General features: G+C 42.2%; 2 protein-coding genes across 5 annotated transcripts in view; one reads left to right on the forward strand and one right to left on the reverse strand.

Moving 5' to 3' along the window:
• Positions 1–27755, forward strand: part of FMN1 (formin 1) — a 437062-nt gene that overhangs the window by 402833 nt on the left and 6474 nt on the right. The window lies entirely within an intron of this gene.
• GREM1 (gremlin 1, DAN family BMP antagonist) lies at positions 13949–27157 on the reverse strand. Of its 3 annotated transcripts, none has more exons than XM_081048485.1 (2): positions 26884–27157; positions 13949–17833 (listed from the first exon to the last, which is right to left on the reverse strand). In XM_081048485.1, exons 1-2 carry the CDS (start codon positions 27048–27050, stop codon positions 17278–17280), a joined length of 723 nt encoding a protein of 240 aa, XP_080904611.1. In that variant the 5' UTR covers positions 27051–27157; the 3' UTR covers positions 13949–17277. The 3 variants fall into 3 exon arrangements, with proteins under 3 accessions (XP_080904611.1, XP_080904613.1, XP_080904612.1); XM_081048487.1 differs by lacking the exon at positions 26884–27157 and adding an exon at positions 26283–26525 and having other exon boundaries at positions 16379–17833; XM_081048486.1 differs by lacking the exon at positions 26884–27157 and adding an exon at positions 25480–26726 and having other exon boundaries at positions 16575–17833.

Raw genomic sequence — 27755 nt, forward strand, 5'->3', positions numbered from 1 at the left:
ATGTCAACTATAATTGAAAAGTTAAAAATATATATATTTATAAAAATAAAATTCAAAGACACAATATAATGTTTACACATGCAGACTGAGGTGATGAAACTATAGAGAAGAGTAAAGAAGGGACAACTCGTATCATAAAATTTAGGATAATGGTTATTTTGAGGGAAGAGACAGGATTGGGTAGGAGTGTGACTGAATACATAATTTAACAGGCCCAGAGCAAAATGAAAATATTGGGTCCCTTCTTCCTAAGTTATGAAGAATTTCAAAACAGTGACAGCAGAGCATTATACCAAGTGTGGAGCCCTCCTTAGCACAAGTTTCTGTCTCACACCATCAAGCCACCCCAGGTAGCGCACACAAAATGCCTTCACAGACATGGCCATGTTGCAGAGGTCTTTGGTTTTTAATAAGTCAATAAACTTTGTTTTGTATAATTCTCTCTATGGATATATAAAGCATGGTAAAGAAAGGAAACCTTTAAATGACCAAAACAAAACACGGGAGCTACAATTTCATTCCCATCCAGGGAGCCTTGGAGGCTAAAGCCGATCAGACTATGTGGCCATAAACAAACTAACAAACAAACAAATTGAAAAACGCTAAGTTCTGCATTGGGAGGCTGTGTTCTTGTCACACCTTTGCTCTATGACGTTAGGCGTATCTCTGGACCTTTCAGAATCTTGCTTTCTCAGTCTGCCAAACATGCATTCACACCTTCCCACCTCACAAAGTTAGGAGAATCACGTATCAGACAGTAACACTATAGAAAGAACAAGTTGCTATGCATTGTAAGACAGTTGGACTGGAATGTCCTTAATGTTTTCAATTTCATATTTAAATATCCCCACGCTATGTACAGTAGATGATTTCCATTTATGTGGTGTCACTTAGCTTCCTTCCTCATGTTTTGATTTGGGTAAGGCGATGACATTCCCAGGCGGCTTTGCACTCTCCTGTGCATTTGGATTCCAGGATTGGAAAAGCCTAACTGAAATATAAATCTCAGTTTCTAGCAGTGATCTCTCCCTTGGGTAGAAGCCAAGAAGTACCATGTTTCCCCCAAAATAAGACCTAACTGGAAAATAAGCCTTAGCATGATTTTTCAGGATGACGTCCCCTGAATATAAGCCCTAATGCGTCTTTTGGAGCAAAAATGAATATAAGACCTGTTCTTATTTTCAAAGAAACACAGTAGCACCCTGCTTTGCTGCCCACAACATCGTGTCACCTGCAGACCAGACTTCAGTGTTGAGAGCACCCAATTCCATCTGCCAGACTGGGAGTCAGAGGGAGAGCCTGAGTGTCTGAGCTAAGAACTGGGGCTAATTCTCAGGAACTGAGTACAAATTGAGGTTCTGGTCTTTGGGATAAAATCCCATAGTCTCTATATGGTTCTTTCTCAGGCCATCTAAAGTACAGTGGTACCTCGGTTTTCGAACATCTCTGTTGACGAACATTTTGGTTTATGAATGCTATTAACCGGAAGTAAATGCTTCGGTTTTCAAACACGACTTAGAAGTCAAATATGTCACACAGCTTCCCCTGAGTGCAAGATCCTGAGGCCTAGCTGTTGGCTGTTTTCGAATGTTTCAAAGCTCGTGGATTACATTAGAAAACTGAAGTACCACTGTACTTTAATCATATAGTTAGAACTTCTTTGGCATTCATTCAGTACATTGGAAGTCTTCATTCAGACAGGATGAATTCTAAGCTTTTGGAAAAGGATAAAAGTATACAAAAGAGGCAACTGGGCCCCAGGTCTGAAAGGACAGCTCACTTTAAGAGACCTCTGTGTAAATCATGGATGAAGCCAGCCCCATCAGCAGTTCCGTGATGACAGAGTCTCCTGTACACCTATGTAGATGTAATCCTGTAGTTGCTGACTCCACAGACTTTTTAAAAGTAATTTTGCTGCCATTTTGTTCATAATGCTCTTGAGTATACAGACTGGGTCTGATATTTTCTTCATATTTTTTAAAACATCTACTACAGTGACCATGGAGGATAATATATTAAGGAGAACTGATTATTAGATGTAGTGAGAGCCAGCTTTTGCTCTCTACTTCCCAGCCCCTCCTGACCACCCATTAGCAGCCTAAGATCCTGTCTTGGGGGGCCTTCCTCATCAGGCTTAAAAGCTTCAGCTGTGGCCATCATTCATATTTCATAACCATAAAGTAGAAAGAAGTGCTTTCCAGCCTAATACATGATATCCAAGGAATTGATGGAAAACGGACTGGAAAATCTGATAGATGTGTCAACTCAAACGGGAGCCTCTGGGACCCCACGCCCACACTGCGAAGGTGAGCTGCACCACAGAACGGGGAAAATCAACATTCGCTGTTTTCTTATTCCTCACTTCCCTGAGTGCTTTCATGGCTTGTCCTTTCTTCTGGGGGAAGTTCATAGGGGACCCTTGGGGAGAAGGAATCAGAATGTTGCTGTAATCACTGTATTGCTTTGCAAACCCTACTTACAGGTCAAACCCTCTCTGGTCCTCACAACTTACAGGCCGAGAGGCAAGGGAAGTCTTATTAATTGGCAGAGCGCTGGGGAAGGTGTCAGGAGAGCTGAGTCCCAATCTAACTTTTCTCCCATACTAGTAATAAGGCTTCCAAAAAGGCTTCATCCTTTAGCTCAAATTCCTCATCCTAAAATATGGACAGTACTGTCCGGTTACCTCACGGGGTGATTATTGGGCTCAAGTAAGATCCGTCTGTGAAAAGCCTTTTTAATCTAATAAAATGCTAGGTCAACATGAGTTCTCCTAATATTCCAGAAGAGACAACAGAGATGAGGAAAAGCCATGACTCACTCAAAGTCACATAGATGCAATGAAAATGTGTTGAAACTTGAATCCCTTTTCCTGCCATTCTTCTGTGTTCTTCCCTACACAGGCTGCCTTCTCGGAGTAATTTATCCCATGTTTGATCCCCTTGAGGGCAGGGACTGGGCCAAACATTTTTACCCATTTGAGTACCCAGTCAATATTGTTCACTTAATATTAATTGAAGGAGATTCCCAAATGCCATGTAACTTTCCTCACAAAGTGAGGTTAGAATCAGATATTTGCATCTGCACCGCCAACAGGACTAATGAAATCAACTCTTGGCCTCAGCTGACTGGCTCTCACAGGCTGCCTCATCAAAGAGGAATAAAACCTTAGCTGGGGTGAAGGATACAGAGGGCTGAGAGAAGGAAGTCATTCTATTTTGGTTCCTTCCCTTAAATTGGCTTCTTCTGCTTTAGTACTTTGCTGAGAGGGGTGGTCTGCAAGGACCTTTTTCACAAATCTGGCAGGGACCAGAAGTGGGGAATTTCATTTTGGAGTAAAAGGACTGGAAATGAAAAAGTTCCTGCTCCCAAGTAAGTCGTCTTTGTTTCCTTACAGAAAAATATGCTCTCTGCTCAGCACTTCTCAAAAGCTACTGGCATTTTTTTGGCCTTCATTGAACCACCCCAGTTGCCTATATATAGCCCTGTCTGTGTAAAGAATTTAAAAAGCATTAGAATGCAGAAATCAAAGAGACAATAAATTTAAAACCAATCTTATTGTCTGCAGCCTAAAGTGTTATTCAGATCAAAGGGGAGGGGACATCTGGCTTCTGGCTTGCTACAAAAGGCAGATCACGTTACCTACCAATTGCTAGATTCATCCACTCTCTCAATTTTGGAATCTAGAGAACATGGCTTTTGTAGCTCCCAGTAAAGCATATTGGGTGATTTAGTCAAACTTCCTGATACTTTTGAAATGAAATAAGCTCCACAGGATCATATAAAAATTGGACAGAGAGCTGGAGATGGTGTCAGGATAGGTGTCATATAAAAATGTACTGATGAGTTCAACCCTGGGCCTCTCTGGTCACACTTGAGATCTTCAAGAGCTCAAAGCCATGGCCGTGTTGTCATCACGTAGCCCAGTCTACTGACGACTCTTCTCTAGCCCTCTCCCCCAAAGCCAGAATTTTGGTTTGCAAAGCTAACTTCATAATTGAGGATGCACATTCGTGTTAGATTATTTGAATCTGTTTTGCCCAAATCAGGTGGAACTGAGTCATGGAATGTTTACTTGAACACTTATATGCTCCTTTTCCTCCATTTTGGTTATAAAAGCATAGATTTGTCTTACCATAAATTTTTCACCACTTTGAAAGAAAGTGCAACTGTGCCCTTTGTCTAGCAATTTACTTAGTGTCTGTACAAATTCTGTACATGATTCTGTTTGAAGTTACTGAATAAGGTCTCCCTTATAGCATAGATGAGGGAATTATGGCAATTAAAGGCATTATAAATATCCCAAACTGGGAACTCTAGTCAGTACATGACTCTGATTTCATTTGTTCTCATGAGCAAAGTGCACAAATACAGGATTTTATTTTTCAGTTTGTTTCAGAGGGGAAAAAAAATCAAAGAAGTAGCACTACGATTAAGAACATTTTCCAGTTACTCATTGCCTCAACACAACACTCTTTCCCCTTATCAATTTGTCACACTAAAAAGTCTAGAGAGGAATACAGACAATGGCAATATGAATTCTGGATTTGGGGACATCACACAAAACTCATAGCCACATTCTCTGACTACAAACATGGTTCACTCATTTTCCATATAATGGGCAAGGTTTCTACTGAGGGATCCTCACAATTTGATATTGGTCAGGCCCAGGCCCACTTGTTTATTTCTCTTCTACTACAATTTCCTTCTACTGATTTTGGTTCTCTCCCTGCATAAAGAACCTTCTGGAAACTTAAAAAGCAAACCAAAATTTTCTGTCTTCATTTATTACCCTTAAGCCTTCTTTTCTCCTCACCTATTCTCACCTACCCCAATCTTGCTGGGTCTCTGCCAACCAAAAGTTAAAAAAAGAAAATTACTAAGAGATTTGGCATGATCCTAGCCTGATAATCTTCTCCAAGAGACATGATTCTCTTTCACAATCTTACTTCATTTTTTATTAAGTATGCCATTTTGTTGCTGATGAAAGACTGTCATTCACAAATACAAAGAAGCTTGGCTGAGAGATAAGAATGAATGGGGAAATTTTAATTTTTGCACGACAGGATCTCAGAGTACAAGGATATTTAAAAGTCCTCAGTTTTTGTGGGTGGGGGGAGAGTTGGAATTAAGATTTTTCCATCTAGTATTTTATCAACATTAATGTTTCTTTAATTCTACTTTGAGAGTAGTGCCTAGTTTCCTTTGAATCATGGGTGAGTATCAGATATTAGATTTTGATATGGGTCTAGCCTTTAAGTTTTGACAATGTGTCTGGAGGAGAAGTGAGGAGTTAGAGTGTTTAATAAAATATGAGGGAGAATAGTCAATAATATTGTAATAGCTATGTATGGTGTCAGGTGGGTACTAGACTTATCAAGGAGATCACCTCCTAAAAAATATAAATGTCTTACCTCTATGCTGTACACCTGAAACTAATATAATATTGAATGTCAGCTGTAACTGAAACTTTAACAAAAAACTTTTTTTTTAATACGTAGAGGGAGAGACCAACAGGGAAGAAACTAATCAAACAACTAGAAAGACAAATTTTCAGTGTTGAGTATCAGGGTAAGAAACCCAAATTAACTTATCTTCTTTAAGACCAACTTCTAGTTTTTTTCCTTTTCTCTTTACAAACTCAGCCTCTCTCTGGGGCTCAGTGCCACATCCCATAAATTCTTTTCTGGATGCCTTCCTGCTCTCAAAAATCCTAAGAGAGGTTGTACATATCCTGAGTACTAACTATTAAATGAAAATCTTAATGCTTCTCTTAATTAGGATATTGATAACTCAAAATCATCTGTGGCTCTGAAAAGACCGAGGGATATCTCCAAACAGGCTCTGTTCATTATGATATGTCTATGTACTTATTGCAGATACAATGACAAAAATATTATATCATCCCCATTAAAGGCCTTAGGTTTTATTTTGATAGATATATAATTTTTCTCAGAAAAATTTTTATTTTTATTTTTTCATCAATTCCCTCTCCCATGCCTCCAGAAAGCCAAATTTTAGCAGAAGCAAAAATAAAATAAAAAGAAGAGTAGAAATGAATGTCTCATAATTGAAAGCATCATGGACCCCAGTATGGTTTATGGCCTTATTCTAGGGGTCGGATGCACACACTGTAAAGAATGTGGCACTAAATTTATTAGCATGGTTATCATCTTTCAGACAAGACATAAAGTTAAGGGGACCCACTTCTTCCATCACCTGCCATCACTATCGATCCCATGGCACCTTCTACAAGAAGAGTTGAGTTATCCTGGCCCAGATCCAGATCCAACTATCTGATGACTTAGATTTCCTTTGTAGTATGCCTGGGAGACATTATAAGGTCTTCCTCTTTGAAACTCAGTCACTACCCATAAGAACTGCTAAAATGGGCTCCTGCAAAGGGATGTGGGAAAAAATTCTCACATCCCAGCATGTGGATCAAGTGAATAGAATGAGCAGTGTGGCCTAAAGTAGAAATCTGAGCTGGGCCATCAAAGTCTTCTTACTTTCTTACTAATAGGTTCTTGACCTACCCCACCACAATTGCACATATATATAAAATATCCCAGATCGTGAATTGGATGCTCCAATGCTATACAAATTCTAGATTTTCTGAATTCCATGTACTGCATCCTCCCCCTCAAATAAAAAGAAAAACAAGTCTTATTTTCTTTGACTTCTCCTTGTCACCTTTAGACTTAATTCCAGAACATTTCCCTAGAAGATTTAAAAGAAAGCGAATCATTCATGTAACATTGTACAAATCATTTTATGTCTCTGATTTCAGCTTGTTCACCTCTAAAACGGAGATCATTTAAATATCTGTCCTGCCTTTCTTTCAAAATTAATGAGGATCCAATAAAATGATGTATGCAAAAGTTAATTTTTTAAAGCACTCTATAAAATCAAGTTGTTGTCAAATAATAATGGGTATACATTTTTGTTGGACTCAGATAAATGCACCATATAAATTTATGGGATTTTTATTTCTTGTAGAACTCCACTAAAGTAAGGAATTTAAAAAGTATAAACATACAAGAACAAAGAATTAAAAAATAGAGATAATAGAAATTGAGTGATTTCAGTAAATATTTTAGGAAATGGAAGGCAGACAGGAGAGTGAACATTGATAGCACAATGAAAAAAGCTTCAAACTGAGTTAAAAATCCTCAGAGGTGGGGTACAGCAAAAGATAGATGTCACAGTGAGCTAGCTGCAGGGCTGAATACAAGAAGACTGAGTCAAAGTTTAAATACAGAACAGCTGAACCAGGTCCCTTCTCCCAGGAATGCAAGTCAGATGTGGTTATTAAAGATGGAAACAAATTATTTGACATCTCCCACATTAAGAGGTTGGGATATTCCCTTGCTTGAATGTGGGCAAGACTAGATGGCTTTAATCAGTTGAATATGGTGGAAGTGACACTGTGTAGGCTTTTAGGCCCAGCCTTAAGAAACTAACATCTTTTGTCTTCTTTTTCTTGGAACACTTGCTCTTGGAACCCAACCACTATGCTCTCAGAAGCCTAAAACATGTGAAGAGACCACTTGAAACTAAGCCTTCAGCTGTAGCCAACATCCACTGCCAGCCATGTGAGTGAGACATATTGGGCATTGACCCCAGTTGAGCTTTCCTCAATGGCAGAAGATACAATATGGGGACAGAGTCCCAGAGAGCAGTTTCCATGCTCTCGACCTCACGTGGAAAGGGGCTGCCTTGGGTAGTAGATGGTCATCAGCTGTGACTAGTTGGCCATCAGCTTACCAGTTGGCCGTTAGCCACTAACATAACTGCCATGGCTAAGCTAGCAAGTGCGGATTGCAGCTAGCAAGTGGGGTTGGTTGGTTGGCAGAGAAACAGATGGCGGATTGCGCATCGTGTAGCTCCTGCTTCCTGTGTCTCCAACCCAGCTGCCAGCAAGAATATACTAGTATGACTCCCCTATCTATGGCTCCACTGTTGCTCCTTTTTGACCTCACCATATCCTGCGTTCTTGTGCAGGAAGTGGGAGCTGAGACACTGCATGACACACATACAAAAAGAATTGAAAATGGTTGACCTGAGAAATGAGACAGAGGAGAGTCAGGTAGAAGAGATGGGACCCTAGACTGATGTTTTTCATATAAACTCTTAAAATCTGTTGTTTTTTTCACCACTGTGAGGACAGAGTCCCAGAAAGCAGTTTCCAGGTTCTTAGCCTCAAGTGGAAAGGGCTGGCTTGGGTGGTGGTTGGCCATCAGCTGTGGCCAGTTGGTCAATTAGCCACTGATATAACTGCCGTGATTGTGTTGGTTGGTTGGTTGGTTGGTTGGTTGGTTGGTTGGTTGGTTGGTTGGCAGGCAGAGAAGTAGGCAGGGTATTGAGGATGGGGTGGATTCTATTTCCTGTGTCTCACCCGGCCGCCAGCGAGAATATAGTGGTATGACTCCCCTACCTATGACTCCGTGGGTGTTCCTTTTTCACCTCACCATATCCTGCGTTCTTGTGCGGGGAGTGGGACCAGTGTCCCTGCATGACAACCCCTGTGTTTATGAATTACTTTGATGTGGCATCTTGCCTCTTGGCACCTAGTCCAGTATCCTTTTAGATTGGCTCCTGTACTATAAAGCCTAGAAAGCTAAACACTCACACTTCCCAGACGCCCATGAAGTTATGGGCAGAAGAAACCAACCTGTGTCAGCAGCCGTTCATAAACACTCATAACTGCTGTCAAGCATAGAGAGGGAGTCACTGGGTTCTTGGGCATCTAGGTTACATTTCTACATCTGTCCCTAGTGACATAAACAATGAATGGTGGGCAAACCAATGATGTAATCCTACAATAGCCCCATGGTGTGTAGGGCATTTTTTTCCATGGCTAGTTCATTTCTGGACTTTATATTTTTATGTAGTATCCAGTCATTCTTGCCCCCCCACACACATACACAGATCCTATGAGCTACCTGATAATTTTTAATATACCGATTCTGATTAAACTACATAGAGTGAATTCTGTTGTTTGTAACCCAAAATACTTATTGATATATTTAATAAAACTAAGAATTAACTTTTAAATCTGTGATAATTTTTGTAGTAAACTAGTTTATAAATGTAATTCAAAGAATAATTTCTTTTCCATGGATTATCATCCCTTCCATTCAAAGCACTCTTTACTTTGCTCTGGTATACATTTTCAAAAATGTGAGATTTAGGATTTTCAACACTAATATTCTCTTTCTGGGCCCTTAAATTGAAAACTGCAAGGTGCACAAGTACTAATTAGGCCTTTTCTTTTTCTGATTGAAAATTGATTCTAAAATTTTGATCTATGAGGAGGATGCCTGGTTTTGGAGAAGGAATGGGAAGGAATTGGAAGGCAGTGTAACAGGTCCCTCCATGGCACTAATATTAGCTTCTATCTACAAAATGGTGCTCTGACGCTGCTGGAAGATTCAGTTACCTTTGCTGTAGGTTAAGGTCTTGCCTTCTGTAGAACTAATTTGGGTGCTACTGATAATACAGGTGTAAGACAATGAAATTAACACTGCTCTGCTTGCTTTACATCATAAGAGATCAATTCACTAGAGTAAAACCAATTAAAAAAAACAAACATCTAAATCTTTCTTAGTAACTCAGATATAGATGCTAGTCAGGACTCTTTGGGTTCAAGCGACATAAACCCAATACAAAATAAGCCCAAAATTAAATTTAATGACTTAAGTAACTGAGAGTGTATTGATCTTAAAATATGACCACAAATTCTTTGATGCTTCTCCCTTCAAGAGGTGAAAACTAAAAACCTTCCTCTTGAATGTGGGCAAACTTAATGACTTGCTTCGGATAAATAGGGTAAAGTGAAAATAAAGCTGTGTCATTTTTTGGAGGGTAAGTCATGGAAGGTCCTGTCGCTCCTTCTTGCTCTCTCCTGGATTACTCACTGTAGAAGAAGCCAGTTACCATGTTGTGAAGAGAGACTCACACTGTCAGGAGCTGAGGCCTCCAACCAACAGCCATGTGAATGAGCCATATTGGGAAAGGATTCTCCAGCCCCTGTCAAGCCTTTACATGACTGCAGCCTTTGCTGACACCTTGGCTGCAAGCTCATGAGAGATTTTAAACCAGAACCACTCAGTTGGTCACTCCCAAATCCATATCAGAAAATGTGTGAAATAATAAATGTTTGTTGTTTTAAGCTACTAAGTTTTGGCATAATTTATTACAAAGCAATATATAACTAATACAGGATTACTCATAGGTTGGCCTGACTTGCAGCCCAGCTTGATCCAAGGAAAAATTCTTTCATCGAGATACTTACTCCTTTTTTTTGGCTCTGCTTTTCTGTGTGTAGAGGTTTCATTCTTCACACAGTTTCATCCATATACCTGGGAAAGATGTCTGTCATCAGATTTTGATCAACAGGCTTATTATAACTTGTGATCCTAGAAAAGGAAAGATCTTCTTTCTTCCAGTCTCTATATTCAAATCTTAGGGAAGATTATTATGGACCCAGTTTGAGTTTCAAGCCCATTTCTAAAATCAATCGTGGTGGACAAGTGGAATGAATATTCTGATTTTCCTGTGTGGTCTTATGTCACCCCTATGCCTAGAGAGAAAGCAGGGATGAAAGACATAGTAATAAGAAGCTTCAGTGGCACCACACAGAATACGGGAAGGGTAGCTCAAGAGAAAAAAAAAATAAGGCAAAGAGATGCAAGAAGTCAAAAACAATAGGGAATATAGTCAATAATATTGTGATAGCATGGTACAGTGTCAGATGGTTGCTGGATTTATCATGGTGATCACTTCTTTAGGTATATAAATGTTGGACAACTAGGGCGTACACTTGAAACTAATATAATATTATATGTTAGCTATATCTTTAATAAACATCTTTTTAAAAAATTATAGGAAGGGGTTTAGGGCCTTTATCTTTTTTCACTTCAACTGTTTGAAACTAGACTAAAATGCAGAGTTTAAGGATGAACATTTTGGTGATAATACTATAAATATATGCAAAGAAGAAATTACTATAGAAGTCAGGAGAGTGATTATTATTGTGGTATGGGAAGGGTTAAAATTGAGGTGGGTCATAAGGAGAGCTTCTGGAGAAGCTAGGAAATTTATATTTCTTAACCTAGTTGAAAGGGTGTTTGCCTTGTAATAATTCTTTGTTGTTAAGTTTTGAGATCAGAAGTGTGAGCCCTCCAACTTTCTACTTTTTCAAGACTGTTTTGGTCATTCTTTGCATTTTCGTCTAAATTTTAGGATTAGCTTGCCCATTTCTGTAAAGAAGCCAGTCGGGATAGAGATTTTGTTGAATTTGTACAGCAATATTAACTATTCTAATCCATGAACACAGAGCATCTGTCCATTTATTTAGTTGCTTCATTTCTTTAAACAATGTTTTATTATTTTCAGTGTACAAGTCTTGTACTTCCTTTGTTAAATTTAGTTCTATGTATGTTATTCTTTCTGACTCTATTTCACATGGAATTATTTTCTTAGTTTTATTTTCAGATTTTTCATTGGTAGCATATAGAATACAATTAATTTTTATATCTTGATCTTGCTGCGACTTTGATCAACTCATTTATTAGCTCTTGCTATGGTCTAAATGTTTGTGTCCCTCCCACCCCAATTCATATGTTGAAATTCTAACCCCAAAGGTAATGGGATTAGTAGGTGGGGACTTTGGCAGGTGCTTAAATCATGAAGGTGAAACCCTCATGAATGGGATTAGTGTTGTTATATCCAGAAACAGTCCACCATGTGAGGATACAATAAAAAGTCTGGGACCTAGAAACAAGCTATCAGCTGACCATGCTAGCACCCTTATCTTGGACTTCCGGCCTCTAAAACTGTGAGAAATAAATGTTTGTTTTTAATAAGCGACCCAGTCTGTGCTTTTTGTTAGAGTAGCCTGAATGGACTAAGACAGCTCTAATACTTCTTTTGTGGATTCTTTAGGATTCCTACATTCAAGATTATGTCATCTGAAAATAGAAATAGTTTTACTTCTTCGTTTCCAATCTGGATGACTTCTTGCCTAATTGCCCTGGCTGGAACCTCCAATATAATGTTGAAAAGAAGTGGTGAAAGCAGATATCCTTAGGGGGAAATCTTTTAGTCTTTCACCCTTAAGTAATGTTAGCTGTGCGTTTTTCATAGATGTCATTTATCAGGTCTTTTATCAGAATCCCCTTATATTCCTAGTGTGTTGAGTGATTTTTATCATGAAAGGGTGTTGGATTTTGTCAAATGATTTTTCTGCATGATTGTGTGGTTTTTGTCCTTTATTCTACTAATATGATGTATTACATTGATTAATGATTAAACCAACTTTATTTTCTTGGGACAAATCCCACTTGGTCATGGTGTATAATCCTTTTTATATCTTGCTGAATTTATTTGCCTAGTATTTTGTTGAGGATTTTTGCACATATATTCATAAGGGATATTTGTCTATAGTTTTCGACTGTGTTGTCTTTGTCTGGTTTTGGTAGCAAGGTAATACTGGTTTCATAGGATGAGATAGAAAGTGGTCCCGCCTCTTCTTTTTTTTTTTTTAAGAGGTTGTGAAAAACTGATATTAATTCTTGAAGTACTAAATATTTGGTAAAATTCACCAATAAAGCCATCTGATCTAGGACTTTTCTATGTGAAAAGTTTTTTCAATTGCTAATTCAACCTCTTTGTGATCGTTCTATTCAAATATCTATTTCTTCTTGAGACATTTTCAGTGAGACACCTGCATAAATAGAATGGACCTTTACTCAAAGTTTGGCTCAGATGTCAAGATTGATGACACCACACACACAACAAGAGAATATGACAAGTTTTCTTACTCACATAACGAGGTTTTCTGTGGAGAACAGGGCAGGCCTCCCAACCTAGTCTGAAAATGGCATGAGAGAACAGAGCAAGGAGACGGACTTGGAGTTTTTATGGTTGTTAGAGAGAGAGGCTGGGATGAGGGTTCCCACATGCAGATGGGCCCTTGTATGGATGGTTTGATCATCCTATGAATGCCAAATGAAGGAGAGCCTGGGCTTTCTTATCAGCTTGCCCAGATATGGGGCAGAAGGGGAAGAGGGAGGAGGGAGGCTTAAAAGATTTTGATAGTCAAATATCAAAAATTGGACTCAGACGTTTTGTCACTTTAGGAATTTGTCCATTTCATCTAAGTTATCTAATTTGTTGGCATACCGTTGTTCATAGTCGTCCTTTATAATCCTTTTTTATTTCTATAAGGTCCATAGTACTGTTCCCTCTTTCATTTCTGATTTTAACAGAGTTCTCTCTCTCTCTCTCTCTCTCTCTCTCTCTCTCTCTCTCTCTTTCATTTTTCTCTCTGCTTTTCAGCTCCTCTGGTAAAATTTTCATTTGTTATTTTAAGTAATATAGTGTGGTAACTCTTGAAATCGGTCTCTCATCCCCTGCTCAGGATTTGCTGTTGCTGCTGTTTGTTTCTTTGCTTAGTGACTTTTCTGGACCAATGATAGTAGCATATGGTTTAATATTTCCAAAGACAGGAATCTCACCATCTCATGGCAGATCACTGCATTGCTGAATCACTCACATCACGAGAAAGTTCTTCCTTCTAATGAGCCCCAAATCTTTCTCCCATTTTCCCCTTGAACACTTCAAAATACAGCTGTCATCATTTCTGTGTGCCAGTTCTTCCACTATCTGAAGGCTTTTCATAACCCTTTCTAACTCTTCTTTCTATCTCTGGGGAAGAAGTTGGTACTTTCTATTGCACACCTGCCTCTAACTGCCACTGCCTGAGGTGTCCCATTGAAATCAAGCAAGATCTGGAAGGTCTAGATGGAAGAAATAAATTCCCTTTGAGATCACATGAGCTCTAATTATGCTTTTTCTACCTCTGGTCCTATGATAAGTGAATCCCTGCCCCACCCCCCTACCCTGTGAACATTACCAGTTAAAAACACACGCATACACACACACAAACAGAGAAGAGGTTCAATTTATTGGTTGCTCTTTGGGGAAGGTTATATAGAACATAATTTGGATGAAATTAAATTCTAGTAACAGATTCATAAAACTTTGCTTTAAACCAAATTAGCTTTTATGAGACTATCAAATCCCCTCTTATCCTTATACACAGCAAAGTACCTCAACCATAGTCTATATAATCCTCTGTTGTTTTTAAATGATTAAAGCAGATATAATACATAATGCAGTTGATATTAAATATCTTGAGAATGACAAATCAATAGAACTACTTTCACTCTTAAGCGTTAACTAGTCATTTATAAATGTTCTGCACATACATTTTTCATTTTAGATTTTCTCCTTAAAAGGACTTGAGAACTATTCATTATTATCTGCTATTTGTTTGTATACACATATCATTAAGTCTTCCAAATTACATTTAAAATTATTCTTAATATTGCCTCAGAAATGTTAACCTTTAAGGAACATTCAATTAAAAAAAATAATAATAGCTCAGGTCTTAACTCTGTAATGCATGTTCAGATGTGTCAAGATTTTATTGTTTCCCTCTGACCTGATAAAAGCCTCCAACAGAATACAATGTGCCAGCCTCTTCTTTGCTCAACTCAAAGGAAGTCAAATAAAGGAGAAAAAAAAAATGCCTGAAATCACAGTGACCAAAGGAATTGAATTAATAATTACATTAAATAACCATAACTTTTTGTTTAACTATTCACATTCCACACAGTGGAAATTATCCTTTCCTCCGGATTTTTCACTTACATTTTGAACTTTGAAGAACTACAATAACAAAAAAACAACTTACAGACTTGCAGGATGTGTGTTTTTCTTATTTAATGCCAAGTACAAAGTGTATATCGTAATATTCGTATTTGGTGTTTGGCATTATTTTAATATGAAAGATTGAGATTGAAAATATCTTGCCATTAAAAAAAATTCCACTATAGTAATGAAAAAACATATCATTACATCATCAGTGACTCCAATACAATATGTAACAGATATGGCACTTTCAATAAATGTTGGAAGACACAACATACTTGTGCTGGTCTTAATATAGGTACACTAAGAAAAGCAGATGTTTCCCTCTTTGGCTAGTGCTGTGTTTTTAGGGCAGTTATGCTGATTATCCCGGTGAAGTTAATTTTGAGGAAATTCTCTTTACCTAAGTCAAATTCAACTTACATACAAGACTGTGGAAGCTACTGAAAGAATATTACTGCTGCCAATGTAATCTCTTTTTAACACAATTGCATGCTTGTGGCAGAGTTAAAACAAGAGAAATTCAGTGTCTGCTGGTTCTGAATGTCATTTTTCCTCTCTAGTGTGGTTTTACATTTTCAGCTCCTTCCCCTTTCTCTTCCTCTCCCCCACCCTCAAAATTCTGGCTTAGCATTTGCGTGCTTAATTAGATCCATTCTGTGCTTTATTGTTAGAGGATGTGGATGATAGAAAGATGTAGGGCAGGGGCATACAGTGTATACGAAATGCACAGACTATGTGTCCGCACAAATTTTACCTAGTGTAGGATCATCAGTAGTGAGTTTAAAAGTTTTAAAATTAGACCCAATATTTTGGGTGTTCAAAATAACTTCTGCCTCAAAGTACGGTTCCTGTTTAATCGTTAGATGGGAGAACACGGAACCAAAACAAAAATTAAATGGCTTCTTTCATTGCAATGGTTCTTTGAATGCTGGAGCCTTGATGGGCAACTGAAACACAAGTCTATGGTGTTTGTTTCCCACGTTACACGTGACTTTGCTAGTGAGGCTGGGAAGATACGTGGCAAAAAGAGTGTTGAGGGTGGTGCATATATAAAACCTTAGGCTTGAAGAGAATAGGTTAGCCAAACCCAAAATACAGTAAGGTTCACCTACACTGCACTTTGGCCGTTAGATAAATCCTAAGTAGGTATTGCCAGCAGCCAGAGGACAGCCTTTGCAAGTAGGTTCTGAACAGTTACAAAGTTACATGAATCCCACCAGCAGCAGACCAGGGCAGCTAAGGAATCCAAATGCTGATTTCTGGTGTAATTTCCCACTAGACCCTCAGAGGGCAAAGGAAAAAGGGGTGGTCATATCTCTCACATCTCCTCCTAGGCATTAAACTACTCTTTTGCCAGAGGCAATCTCCTTTACTTCCTTACTCTCCTCTGCTCTCCAGCTCAAACTCCTATCAATGTCTAAAACAAAAAGACCCAAACTATACTTCTGGCTAAAATGGAGCAGGCCCTAAACTCTCTCATCTTAGCCTGGTTCTCCACTGTCAGGTACATTCAGCAGAGGCAGAATCTTTATAATACAGGGTATGGCTCTCAGAAGCATTACACAGAAATAATGAACTGGGAAAGAGGTGATTATAACCAAGTAAAAGGAAAGACACTAGAACCTTCTGATTATGAGGTTTTTGGTTTTTTTTTTTTCCTATCCCTGCAAAGGGGGTTCTGAACTACATCTATTGTCCACCTGTGGGGCAAAGCAGAAAGGGGCTGTTTTGGTTTAGCTCACTCATTTGGTTCTGAAAATATTTGGTCAATATTTATGTTTTAAATTTTAGCATTGGGTTACGACTCCTTTTCAGCAGATCACAGTGACAGCCAAAATTATTATTTTTTTTTTATAATTTCATTTCTCCTCTGTTCACTTGGGTTCTGTTAAATACCAGGAAACACTTGCTAAAACATGGATCTCAGTGTGTTTTGGGGTTCGCCTTCCAAGACTGCACATCTCCCCGCTGAATTCTGCCGGGCTCAACTGGTCCTCACGCTCAGTCCCTTGGCAATAGGGGATTAGACCGAAGTATAATAATAGTCACTGAGATCCTAAGCAGGGGTGCACCGCGGATGTGAGGAGGGAGGGAGGAAGCAAGCACAGGTTGAAACACCTTTCCCAAGTCTAATACAGCACTAAAACAGGTCCCTTGCCCTCAGAGTAGCCTCTTCCATGACCACTCATCCTGAAGGGAGATTCTGGTCCCAGGAGGGCACACGGAAGACAAAGGCAAAACCAGACCACAGCCCTCCCCCCTTTGAATGTGCCTTGGGTGGTGTGGGCTTTCTGTGCCATCCCCTATGGCAGCGGATTTGTTTAGGTAATAGGAAGTGCCCTCTAGCAGAGACTGTGTTTCCTCTGGTGTCTGCAAACACCCAAAGGCACCCATGCACACTCATGCACACAAACTACACACTAGCAGGCGCCTGTCAGGAGGCAGCCGGTGGTTCTTCTTGCCTCTAGGTTTAAGCCAAGTTAGAATCAGGTTGTTTTAGGTCTGGCTCTGGGCCCGCATGGGGCTGCATTCCTAGGACAAGCGGGGTGTCCCAGCTTAATCCAAATCGATGGAGATACAACGACACTGCTTCACGCGGGTGACCCTCTTCTTCTTGGTGGGCGGCTGGAGTTCCGGGCAGTTGAGTGTAACCATCATGGTGGTGAACTTCTTGGGCTTGCAGAAGGAGCAGGACTGAAAGGAGCCTTCCTCCTTCCGGATGTGCCTGGGGATGTAGAAGGAGTTGCACTGGCCGTAGCAGAAGCGGTTGATGATGGTGCGGCTATTGCAGCCCTCCTCGTGGATGGTCTGCTTGAGCGGCTGGGTTTTGCACCAGTCTCGCTTTAGGTATTTGCGCTCGGTCACATGCAGGGCCTCCTGGCTGGACTCCAGCACCTCCTCCCCGGGCATGACGGTGCCTCGCCCTTGGCCCCGCCCCCGGTTCCTGGAGCCTGGCTGCTGGGGAGACTGAGTCTGCTCGGAGTCATTGTGCTGGGCCTTGTCTGGCGGGGGGATGGCACCTTGGGACCCCTTCTTTTTCCCTTCAGCAGCTGGCAGCAGGGTCCCCAAAAGGAGAAACAGGGCTCCTACAGTGTAGGCGGTGCGGCTCATGCTGAAGGAAGGAAACACAGAGAGGAGAAACATGAAAAATAGAAAAGTTGATTAATGAAAACGTTAATACAGCCATGTACTGCATATCAACGTTTTGGTGGATGATGGACCACATATATGATAGTGGTCCCATAAGATCACAATGGAGTTGAAAAATTCCTGTTGCCTAGTGACATAGTAGCTGTTGTAACATAGCCCAACACGTTACTCACGTGTTTGTGGTGAGGCTGGTATTATATAAGCAAACCTACTGGACTGCCTGTCATATAAAAATGTAGCACATACGATTACATATAGTACACAGTAGTTGGCAATGATATCAAATGACTATGGTACTGGTTTGTGTATTTCCTGTATTATACGTTTTATCCCTATTTTAGAACGCATACTTTCTACGTATAAAAAAGGTTTGCTGTAAAACAGTGCGCTGTGTTACACAACCTCATACATCTCATGTTTAGCACCTCTCTTGGTCAAACAATTTTCTCTTGTGCTTGATTTCATCTCATGTTGTTTTGCACAGTAACCTGCTGGACAGGCTTGTAGCCTAGGAGCGACAGATAGGCTGTACCACACAGCCTAGGTGTGAGTGGGCTACACCACCTAGGTTTGTGTACTCTACAACGTTGGAACAATGACAAAGTCGCCTAATATACCCCATTGTTAAGCAGTGTGTGTAATAGCACCTAACCTTTTATCAGGCACTTGTTAAACATTTTCTGTAAAACATTTCTTTTACTTCTCACATATCTCTATGAATTAGGAGGTATTTTTCTCATTACCCTCTGGGCCATCAGGCCATGAGGTAGCTCACCCAGGGTCACACAGCGGATAAGCCAAGATTTGAACTCAGCCAGGACCCATCTCTTCAACATGTGTACTCCCACAGGAATTTCTTCCTGGCTTCTGACACCAACTGCATTTGATTTTGTATTATGATCACTTAGCTGTACTCATTCTTGTGCTAGAAGATACATAGGAAATTCATACTATCTCAATGCCATGTTATCTTGCTCCTCTTTGGGGGAACTTATTTTCTATCTTGTTTTCTGGCAAAGATGAATTAGCCTTATTGTCCAAACGGTTTCATCTGCCAGGAAAGTATCCGAGTCTTTTCTCCCTAACCAGCCTGAGTGCTTCCTGAGTTTTGCCTTGTTCAATTATGTGGATGCTTATGAGATGGTCACTGTTATCGGGCTTTAGAAGGAGATCAGTGGGGGAGACCAGAAAGCACTTGACAGGAGGGAGAATGCTTCACAGGAAGAGTACTAAGATGAAAAGTCAAGACTGAGTTTCTGTTTGAAATCCTGAAATTTGCTATCGGCCCTGATGAAACTCACTTAACTTCTCAATAAATTACTTCATTTAAGCAAATACCTCATCTTCCCAGATAGGTTGTTCAGATCAAATTTGATGTAAAAGTGAAAGCAATTTGAGAACTGACCAAATGTATGGCAGTACTGCAGACAGAATGAATTACTTTACCAGAAAGATCTCATAACTCATAAAGACTCCTGGACCCTTCACCTTCTCTCATTTTTAAACTGAGAACAGATATTCATTCTATCATTCTTTATACCATGATATACATTTTTTCTACTTTAAATAGTAAAATAGGTCATTCACATGTGTGTGTGTGTTTGTAAAATTTAGAAGGTAGACAATAGGACGAGAACAGGTATGTGCAAATATTTACATTAATAAATACCATAGACATGTTGGATATATTAATGGCAGTGAATTACTGTGGATGGATCTGGAGTTAGCTACGGATCAGAAAAGGAGGTGGCATATAAATAAATAATGACAAAAAAAATTAAAGAAGGGGGAGGCAGAGGGAAAACCGACAAAAGAAAAACAGTAAAGCAAGGATGGAAAGAGAAAAAAAATGAATGGAGTGAAGAATATAAATCAGACAAAAGAGGATGACTCTAGAGGCAGGGTATTCAGGGAAGATGGGGCAGACAGAGAAGGAGGAGCAGAAGAAGCGTATTTTTAAAAAGCAGAGTGCAACAGAGAAGCATCAGACTATTAAGATTCTCCTGGGACAGTGCTTCTCTAACCTGAATGTGCAAGCAGTCACCTGGGGACGTTGTAAAAATGCAGATTCTGATTCAGTATGTCTTCCTTTCTAACAAGTTTTGAGTAGCAAAGCCTGTAGCACTTGCAGCCATGGGACACAGAGGGGCTTATTAACATGTGGAAGGATTTTCTGTTCCACGAGTGCAGTTTCAAATTCACAGCCTCCCTCTTCAGACCATCACACCAAATCGGACTTGAACCCTGTCCCTCCACACCCCCACCCCATTCCCACCACAGTTTTCTGATCCTGAAAACACTGCTGTGAAGTACCCATTTCCCTGCTCTCTTCTGAACACCGGTGTTACTTACACAAGATAACTGGGACATGCAACTTAATAGTAATCTTCTCATGCCCCCCCTCCTCCCCAAGGAACTGTACCAGCAGGTATTATTAGCTACAGCAATTACCTTTCAAAGACAACGGCAGTATGAAATCCAAACTCTCTGAGGGATAGGGCCTGCAAGTAAAGACCATGCAACCCTAAGGATAATGTCAAATTAAGATAATTAAATATTAAATTTAAAATATCCTTAAATGGCACCATCTTCCCAGCATCAACCTAATACTTTTGGGCAAGTTCAAGTTTGGAGCTGATAATGTGACATTTAGCTCTCTGCTCTGACTGCAGACTCCCTGGCTTTTGTCAGTTTATGTTACAACATCCCCGTTCTTTAAACAGAGCCTTTTTTGCCTCAACAACAAAAAAAATTAATTTCCTTGTTTTGTCTTTTTAAAAAAATCACTCATGAGAAAAGTCCAGCTATAAAACAGTGCTGATTTTCTCCAGAGACCAGGATAACTTGAGCCATGACAGTTCCGTCTCCTCGGCAAATACAGAGTGAATTTGAGAAGCTTTCCCAAGTGTCTGCTATTTATTCAATTCAGGGCCAGGATCTAAACTAAAATGCAATCTCTGCCCATTTGAAAGAGGAGCACATAAGACAGCCCTAGGCCTACACCCATGATCTTCCGGAATCCCTACTAAAAATGGCCTCCAGGACAACTCAGCCCTCCCAGAGCAAGACCCCCAGAGCCCACATCACAGAGGCCAACTGAGACTGACCCCGAATGTATGTTGACTGCTTCTGACAGGTTCATATCATGAGGCCCTGTTTATTGTGAGGTTTTTGAGTTCTTCAACCTTATTAACTAGTTATTAACTAGTTATCCCCTCCCACAAACATCTGTGCAAAAATGCTTTTTTTTTTTCTTTTTCTTTCTCCAAGACCAACTTAGGACCTCCGTTATACTCAGATTTTCCTTTTGGGCATGTTCACATCTGTAATGAAATAAATACCTAGTCTGAGAGTCATGAGGGCTCGCTCATCATCTTACCCTCAGTGCCTGGCACACAGTAGGTGCTCTGAATGACTGCTACAGAGCTCATTGATTTAGAGTTTCCATTCTTTGCGTTTTAAAACGCCTTCCCACATACGAATTAGCAACACAGCCAGTTGGAATCCTTTTGTTCTGACCCTCAGTATTGCAACCTCCTTATAGTCCTGGAAGCGTCTTAACATGTGCCCTCTTTTTTCTAGGAAAACTCCAAATACTCATTAATTTTTACCTGGTCCCATGCGAAATGCTGTGGGTTTTATTTTCCAATTGAAGCCATTGTATTCACTATGGCAGAAACCAACAATAAAGCAGTAAATCCAAAATTAGTCAGCTGTGATTTTCCGTTTTCGTTTGGACAGACTTCCCGTTCCTACGGGAGCATGCATACCCCATAAGCCAAAGGGGTCTCAAGTGACAGGCTGCTTTGTATTTTTTTTTTTTGTAAGCCAAAGTAAATTTTTCACAAAATAAGATTTATTAGATGTGGAAAATATTATGAAATGTTTTTTTTTTCATATTTAAAAAGCCTACTCTTCAAAGATCTTCAATGTTTATTGTGAGGTTTTTGAGTTCTTCAACCTTATTAACTAGTTATTTGGAGAGAAGTGAAAACCAGCTTCAAGAATGTCAATCCACAGAGACCTCAGCTTCTTAGAGAACAGCAGTGCTCTGAAACACTCTGCATGTTTCACATGATTCAGAGTGAGTGGGATGAGGACCGTAACTAGTCCTAGAACCAGGGCTCTGTCAAGTCACTGTGGTCAGTCACCCAACCTCCCCCCACACCAAACTGGCCTCGATTACTCAGTGAAGGAAATAGGACGGTTTTGCTCCTGAAATCCCATTTATGTTGCCACTAAATAATCTGCACTTCGTAAATATCATAGACATAGAGGAAATCAAGAAGATGCAAGTTCCTTGAGGACAATTCTTTTCCACATCAGCACCTAGCAGAGTGTCCCCATTATCAAAACTCAATCAAAATGCTAATCCAGATTTAGGTTCCTAGGAATTATCACTCATGTCCAACCAGGAGCTGCAAACATTTTTGGTCATTTGCATTCATGAAATGATCCACTCACATCATTAAGTTAAAGCTGCATCTCATGGGTCCCGAGTGCCTTGTGACAGCCACGCAGACCTCTCTTTATTCTGCTTTACAGATAATCTTCTTTTCAAACCTGCCTCAACTTCCCCTTAATGCATTTCTCCTCCAAGTGATATGATCATATTTTCATGGTGAGCTTACTCTGCAACCAGCAAGACCCATCCCACCTCCACCTTTCCCCGCTCTTTACCACTGCCGTCCCCTCTAATCCACTTGTCCCAAAAGACATAGACACTCTCACAGCAGATCATCTCTACCTGATGCTTTCCTTCATGTTTCCCTTAGCGATCAAAGGCAAACATCTGCCTGCAGGATAAACCAGATTAGCCACCTCTGTCCTGTGCAGGTCATAGTGACATATTCTAATCTTTACAAGGCTCTAAGAACACATCATCTAATTCCGGGGAATCAGAAATAAAAATGCTATGTGTGACCCATTTCCAATGTTCTTGATGTCTTTGGGAAAGTTTAGGCCAGCTCCTTTCCATACTTTTCTTGCCATATTTGTCATTTTAGCTAACTAACCTGCTTATAATCAGTTAAGTGGAGTGTTGGGTGGAAATTACAGTGAAGAGACAATGGTCAGCAAGCCAGATGTCTGTGCTTCAACATCTCATCAATTCCTCCTGATGAATTAAGTTTTAGAAAGACATTCAATAGGTAAAGCATCAAATCATTCTCCTAGCATTAAAAAAATAATAATGGAAGAGACAGCAAATACTCTTAAGCGCAGGCCAGGTTTTAGAATAATCTGCTCCTTTTTCTCAGGACTAAAGCTTTGAGAAGGCGAAAGGTTATTTTGATTTTGATCTTTACTTTTTAAAAAGATAGTCAACTTTTAAAAATTAAGTAGATGATTTCTTAAGAACACACTGGGTTGATTTTTTTTTTTTTGAGACAAATTGCACCAAGAAGATAAAAAGAGTTGATGGTTGGCAAACCAGTAGAGCATAAAGTCTCATCCTGTACATGTTGCAAGTACCAGAATCAAAACCTCCATATTTTGAACACCAGTTAGGCTAAAACACGCTGGGGCCCAACATGGCACAGGGCCGGAAGGAGATCACTGTGTAGTTAAGTATCTCAGGAACTCCATGCTCATTGGAAGATGTTTTTTTGGTGAAGTTAGTGAAAGTTCACCAACAAACTTCAGTCAACAGGAAATACATTAGAAAGTCATAAATTTTAAATGTTCACTGAGCAGTACTAATGGACAGGCAGCCTAGTTATAGCTTCTATCTTGGAGTGAAAGATGTGTGTTAGTCTCTGCGTCAGCGAGATTTGGGATTTAAGTTCAGACCACTTTGTAATATATCCTGGTGCTATATTATGTGACTGCCTCTCCCAATACCACCACTAAAAATAAGAATTATCTATATTTTTGAACCCTTACTATGCTGGGCATTATGCTAAATTCACAACAAAATATGAGGTAGATAACATTGGTTTCCTTTGACCAACCAGGGAATCCAGACTCAGAAACATTGGGTGTCTGTCTAAGGTCACACAGCTATCAAGTGGAAGTATTGGGGTTTGAGCCTCGTTCTATCTAGCCCCCAAACACATGTCCTTAACCACTATTCTTTGGACACCCAGCACGGTATTTAACAAGGGACACATGGACGTGTTTCTAATGCAATAAAGTTGGAAGAATATCGTAACTCAAATAATTATCTATTTTGTATCTTCATGTTCACATGTGAAGGAAAGAAAAACTTCTCTTGTCCCAGGAATTACTGTTGTACTTTGCATTTCTAAGAGCATATGTTAAAATGAAAGCAAATTCCTTGCAGATGTATGACATGGGCTGGTAACACTTGCCTGATCTGTGCCTTTCAGTGGGTGCTGCAGACACCTCCCCTACCTCCTCCCACTTTCCTTTCCATAAAAGCCTTAGGTTTTCCCATCTGTCCTTTATTCTCTGTTCTAGAACATGCTCCACAGCTTTGCTGTTGACAAGCTTTTCTTGGAAGAGGGATCTGTGGCATAAAATTTCTTGGCATTATATCACTTTCAATACTTAAACACTTAGACCAAGGGCTTCAGTTGAGAAGACAAGGCAGGCAGCTCTCATTCTAGATGTGGGGAGCTGGTAGGTTTCTACTCCTCCCTGGGTAACCACTCACCTAAAGACTGTTTGCCAACTTGGATTTCCTATAGACCGTGAATTACCAAAATATTTCACTCAAAATGAACTTTTAAGAAAATAGGAAATCTGTGAAATTACCAAGTTTACAAAAGACTTTAATTTCTACAATGACCTGGGGTTTAAACACACATACATGTGCACACACAAACAGCAACTACAGTTCTAAAGAACACTTAAATCATTAATTAATACTAACCATTGGGGAGTATAATTTATCCAGTGATAGTACTCAAATCACCTAGTGTTATAGACTTGGGTGTGCCAGGAAGATGAGAATCCATAGTTTTTTTAAGAGCTTCCCCTGGTTGCTTTGAAAAATCTGTCCCTTCAAGTCCCCATGCCCCACCTAGCAAAAAGAAGGGGAAGGAAGGAAGGAAGGAAGGAAGGAAGGAAGGAAGGAAGGAAGGAAGGAAGGAAGGAAGGAAGGAAGGAAGGAAGGAAGGAAGGAAGGCGAAGGGAAGGGAGGGGAGGGGAGAAGAGGGAGAGAGGGAGAAAGAGAGAGGAAGAAAAGGAGAGGAGAGAATAGGAGAGAAAAAAGAAGGGAAAGGAAGGGAAGGAAAGGGAAGGGAAGGGAAGGGAAGGGAAGGGAAGGGAAGGGAAGGGAAGGGAAGGGAAGGGAAGGGAAGGGAAGGGAAGGGAAGGGAAGGGAAGGGAAGGGAAGGGAAGGGAAGGGAAGGGAAGGGAAGGGAAGGAAGAGAAGGGAAGGCTGGAAAGCCCTGGGGTGAAAGAAGACTCCTCACGCTGGGAGGAGGGTTATCTTAACCTCTTCTCCGCTATTTATTTAACTTGTGTGTACAGCCAGAAGAAAACCACTACTCTGGGGTCCCTGGGACAGTTTAAATCCCTGGTGACCCACTTAACACAATAGATTGTTTTAATCAACTCGTGTCCTGGCACCATCTCGAAGAGGAACATAAACAGACACGCACACCGCTCGGATCTGCTCTCTCCAGCGGGATATCCAATTACCTGTTGATGGTCTCCTCTCTGCCCTTGTACTATTTTTAAGAAGAGATTTTTAACCCCTAACTTCGAGGCTATATTTCTGTCTGAAAGAGCCGGGGTTCGGAGTCAACAGGGGAGAAGGAGGCAGCCGGGTTAGATCCGGGAGCCCATTCCGGCCGCAGAGCCTTGGTCACCTCCCGTGTGCCCCCCGGCTCGCCCGGGAACTGTCGCCGGAGCGCGGCGTGGGGAAACACCAGGCTGGGGTGTCCCCAAAGTGGAGCTGGGATCCGGCGACAATGCCGAAGCGGCGGCGCGCCTGTTCTTCCCAAGCCTAAAGTCTACAAATAACTGGCTGACGAAGTGACAGCCCGATACCCCTCCGTCGCTGGCCTTGCTCCGTGAGCTGCAGCGAGGTCACCAGGGTGAACAAGGTGGCAGAGGAGGACAAGAGATGACCTGGACGTCCGAGCTGCAGACCAGCCTCCCGCCGCTAGTCTCGCGTGGTCCGTCGCTAGGGAGGCGCAGTGAGGCGACGCGGGCACCTCTGGGACACGAACTAAGGGGTACCCGCGGAAGTGGAACGAGGCAGACTGTCGCAGCCCTGCGCTTGGACGTCCGCGGTTCAGCCGAAGCGCGCGGGGTACCGGGAGCAGCCTAGAACAAGGAACCTAGCGCCCACGAGTGCGCAGCCAGCTCGTGGGTGTGTTCAATGTGAGCACGAAGGGCTCGCTGAACTCCGGGGACCGAGTGTCCCGTCACCCGACCCTCGCTCGGGCTTCCACTGTGGCCGAATCCCGCGGCTCCGCTCTTGAGAGTCTCCATCTCACCTTGAGGAAGAGCAAACGGGCCCAATCGCTGATTCTCCGGATCGTGCACCCCGCGCCGGGATCACTCACAGCTGCGACGGGCGTCCCCGGTCCCAGCGCTCCGCCTCAAATACATGGGACCCCTGCAGCATAAGTTGCCCCGCCGGCTACTGCTGCGATGCAGGTCCCCGCTGCTCCCCATGGCCTCGGCTCACTAATCTTCTGCCCCGCGCTCCCGCAGCCAGGACTCCACGCCCTCGCTGTGCGGGTGCCGCTGGCGCGCACGGCTGCCACGCGCACCAGAAGCGCGATAATCGCGGCTCCGGGAGGAGAAAATGGGATGCGGGGCCATCTCTCTGGTTCTTGACATCCTCTTTTCCAGTCTTTGCCTGCAGACCGCGCGAGGCGGGGTTACCGCAGCCCCGACCTTGGCAGGAAGGACCCCGCGATGGTGCTTCATGGTTCACCCCAAGGGACCGCGCTCCCAGAGAGCTGCCACGCATCTCTACGCGGAGCGGAACACGGGAGTCGTTTTGCAAACCTCTGCGCGCGCGCACACCACACACACACACACACACACACACACACACACACACACTCTGACCCGCGCCTCCGCGCTCACCTGTCAGTGCGGCGGGTGGTCGGGGCCTGCGCTCTCGACGCGTGGCGCGGGGTGAGGCCGCGGCCCGAGCCTCCCGGGCTCCGCGCGGGGTCAGCCGGAGGGAGAGAAGCGCTCTCGCGGCACACTGGGTCGCCCGGTCCGCGGAGGGCGCACCGAGTGCGGGGCATCGCTCAGTCCCTGGTTTAAATGCCGGCGGCCGTGCGCGGCGCCCGGGGCCGCGCCTCTCCATTGGCCAGGCGCCGCGGCTGCCGCGGGACCCGCTATCCACCCCCTTTCCCGGTACTGCCCCCGCCCCCCGCACCCCTCCTGCCTCCCCGCGGGGTCCTCTCCGCCTGCCTCGCCTCTTTGTCTGCTCCCCCCGCCCAGGCCGGCTGGGAGAGGTCACCCCAGGGAACCGAGCCTGGAATGCACAGCAAATCACATTTTCCGCTCCCGTTGAAGGGGGAAGCGCAGGAGGAAATCCCCCCCGGCTCCCGGCCCCTCATTCCTCCTCTGCCCCAGGCCTGGGCTTTTCCTCTCCTGCGTCCGCCCCGCGACGCGCTTGGTCGCGGAGACCGCGCTGGGAAGAGCAAAATCTCGGTGGGATCGTGACAGATTAGGCGATTCTTTCCCCGTGGGGGGAGCAGGACTGTGGGATGCTCTGGTTGAGCGGTCGCCGTGGCTATGTCTCGTCTCGGCCCAAGGCCCCCAACTTCGAGGGTGCTGACCCCTGTGCCCCCGTTAACCCCGGCGGGCTCGCCGGCCGCCAGCAGGAGCCTGTCGCCAACATGACACCCTCCTCTCCTCTCCAGCCACGGGTTCTTTCAGCTCAGATGCTGGCAGCCACGGCTGAGAGTGTACAGAAAGGAATAACGGGGGGGGGGGGGGAGAGA

The sequence above is a fragment of the Rhinolophus hipposideros genome, assembly GCF_964194185.1.
Source record: "Rhinolophus hipposideros genome assembly, chromosome: 5".
Classification (NCBI taxonomy): Eukaryota; Metazoa; Chordata; class Mammalia; order Chiroptera; family Rhinolophidae; genus Rhinolophus; species Rhinolophus hipposideros.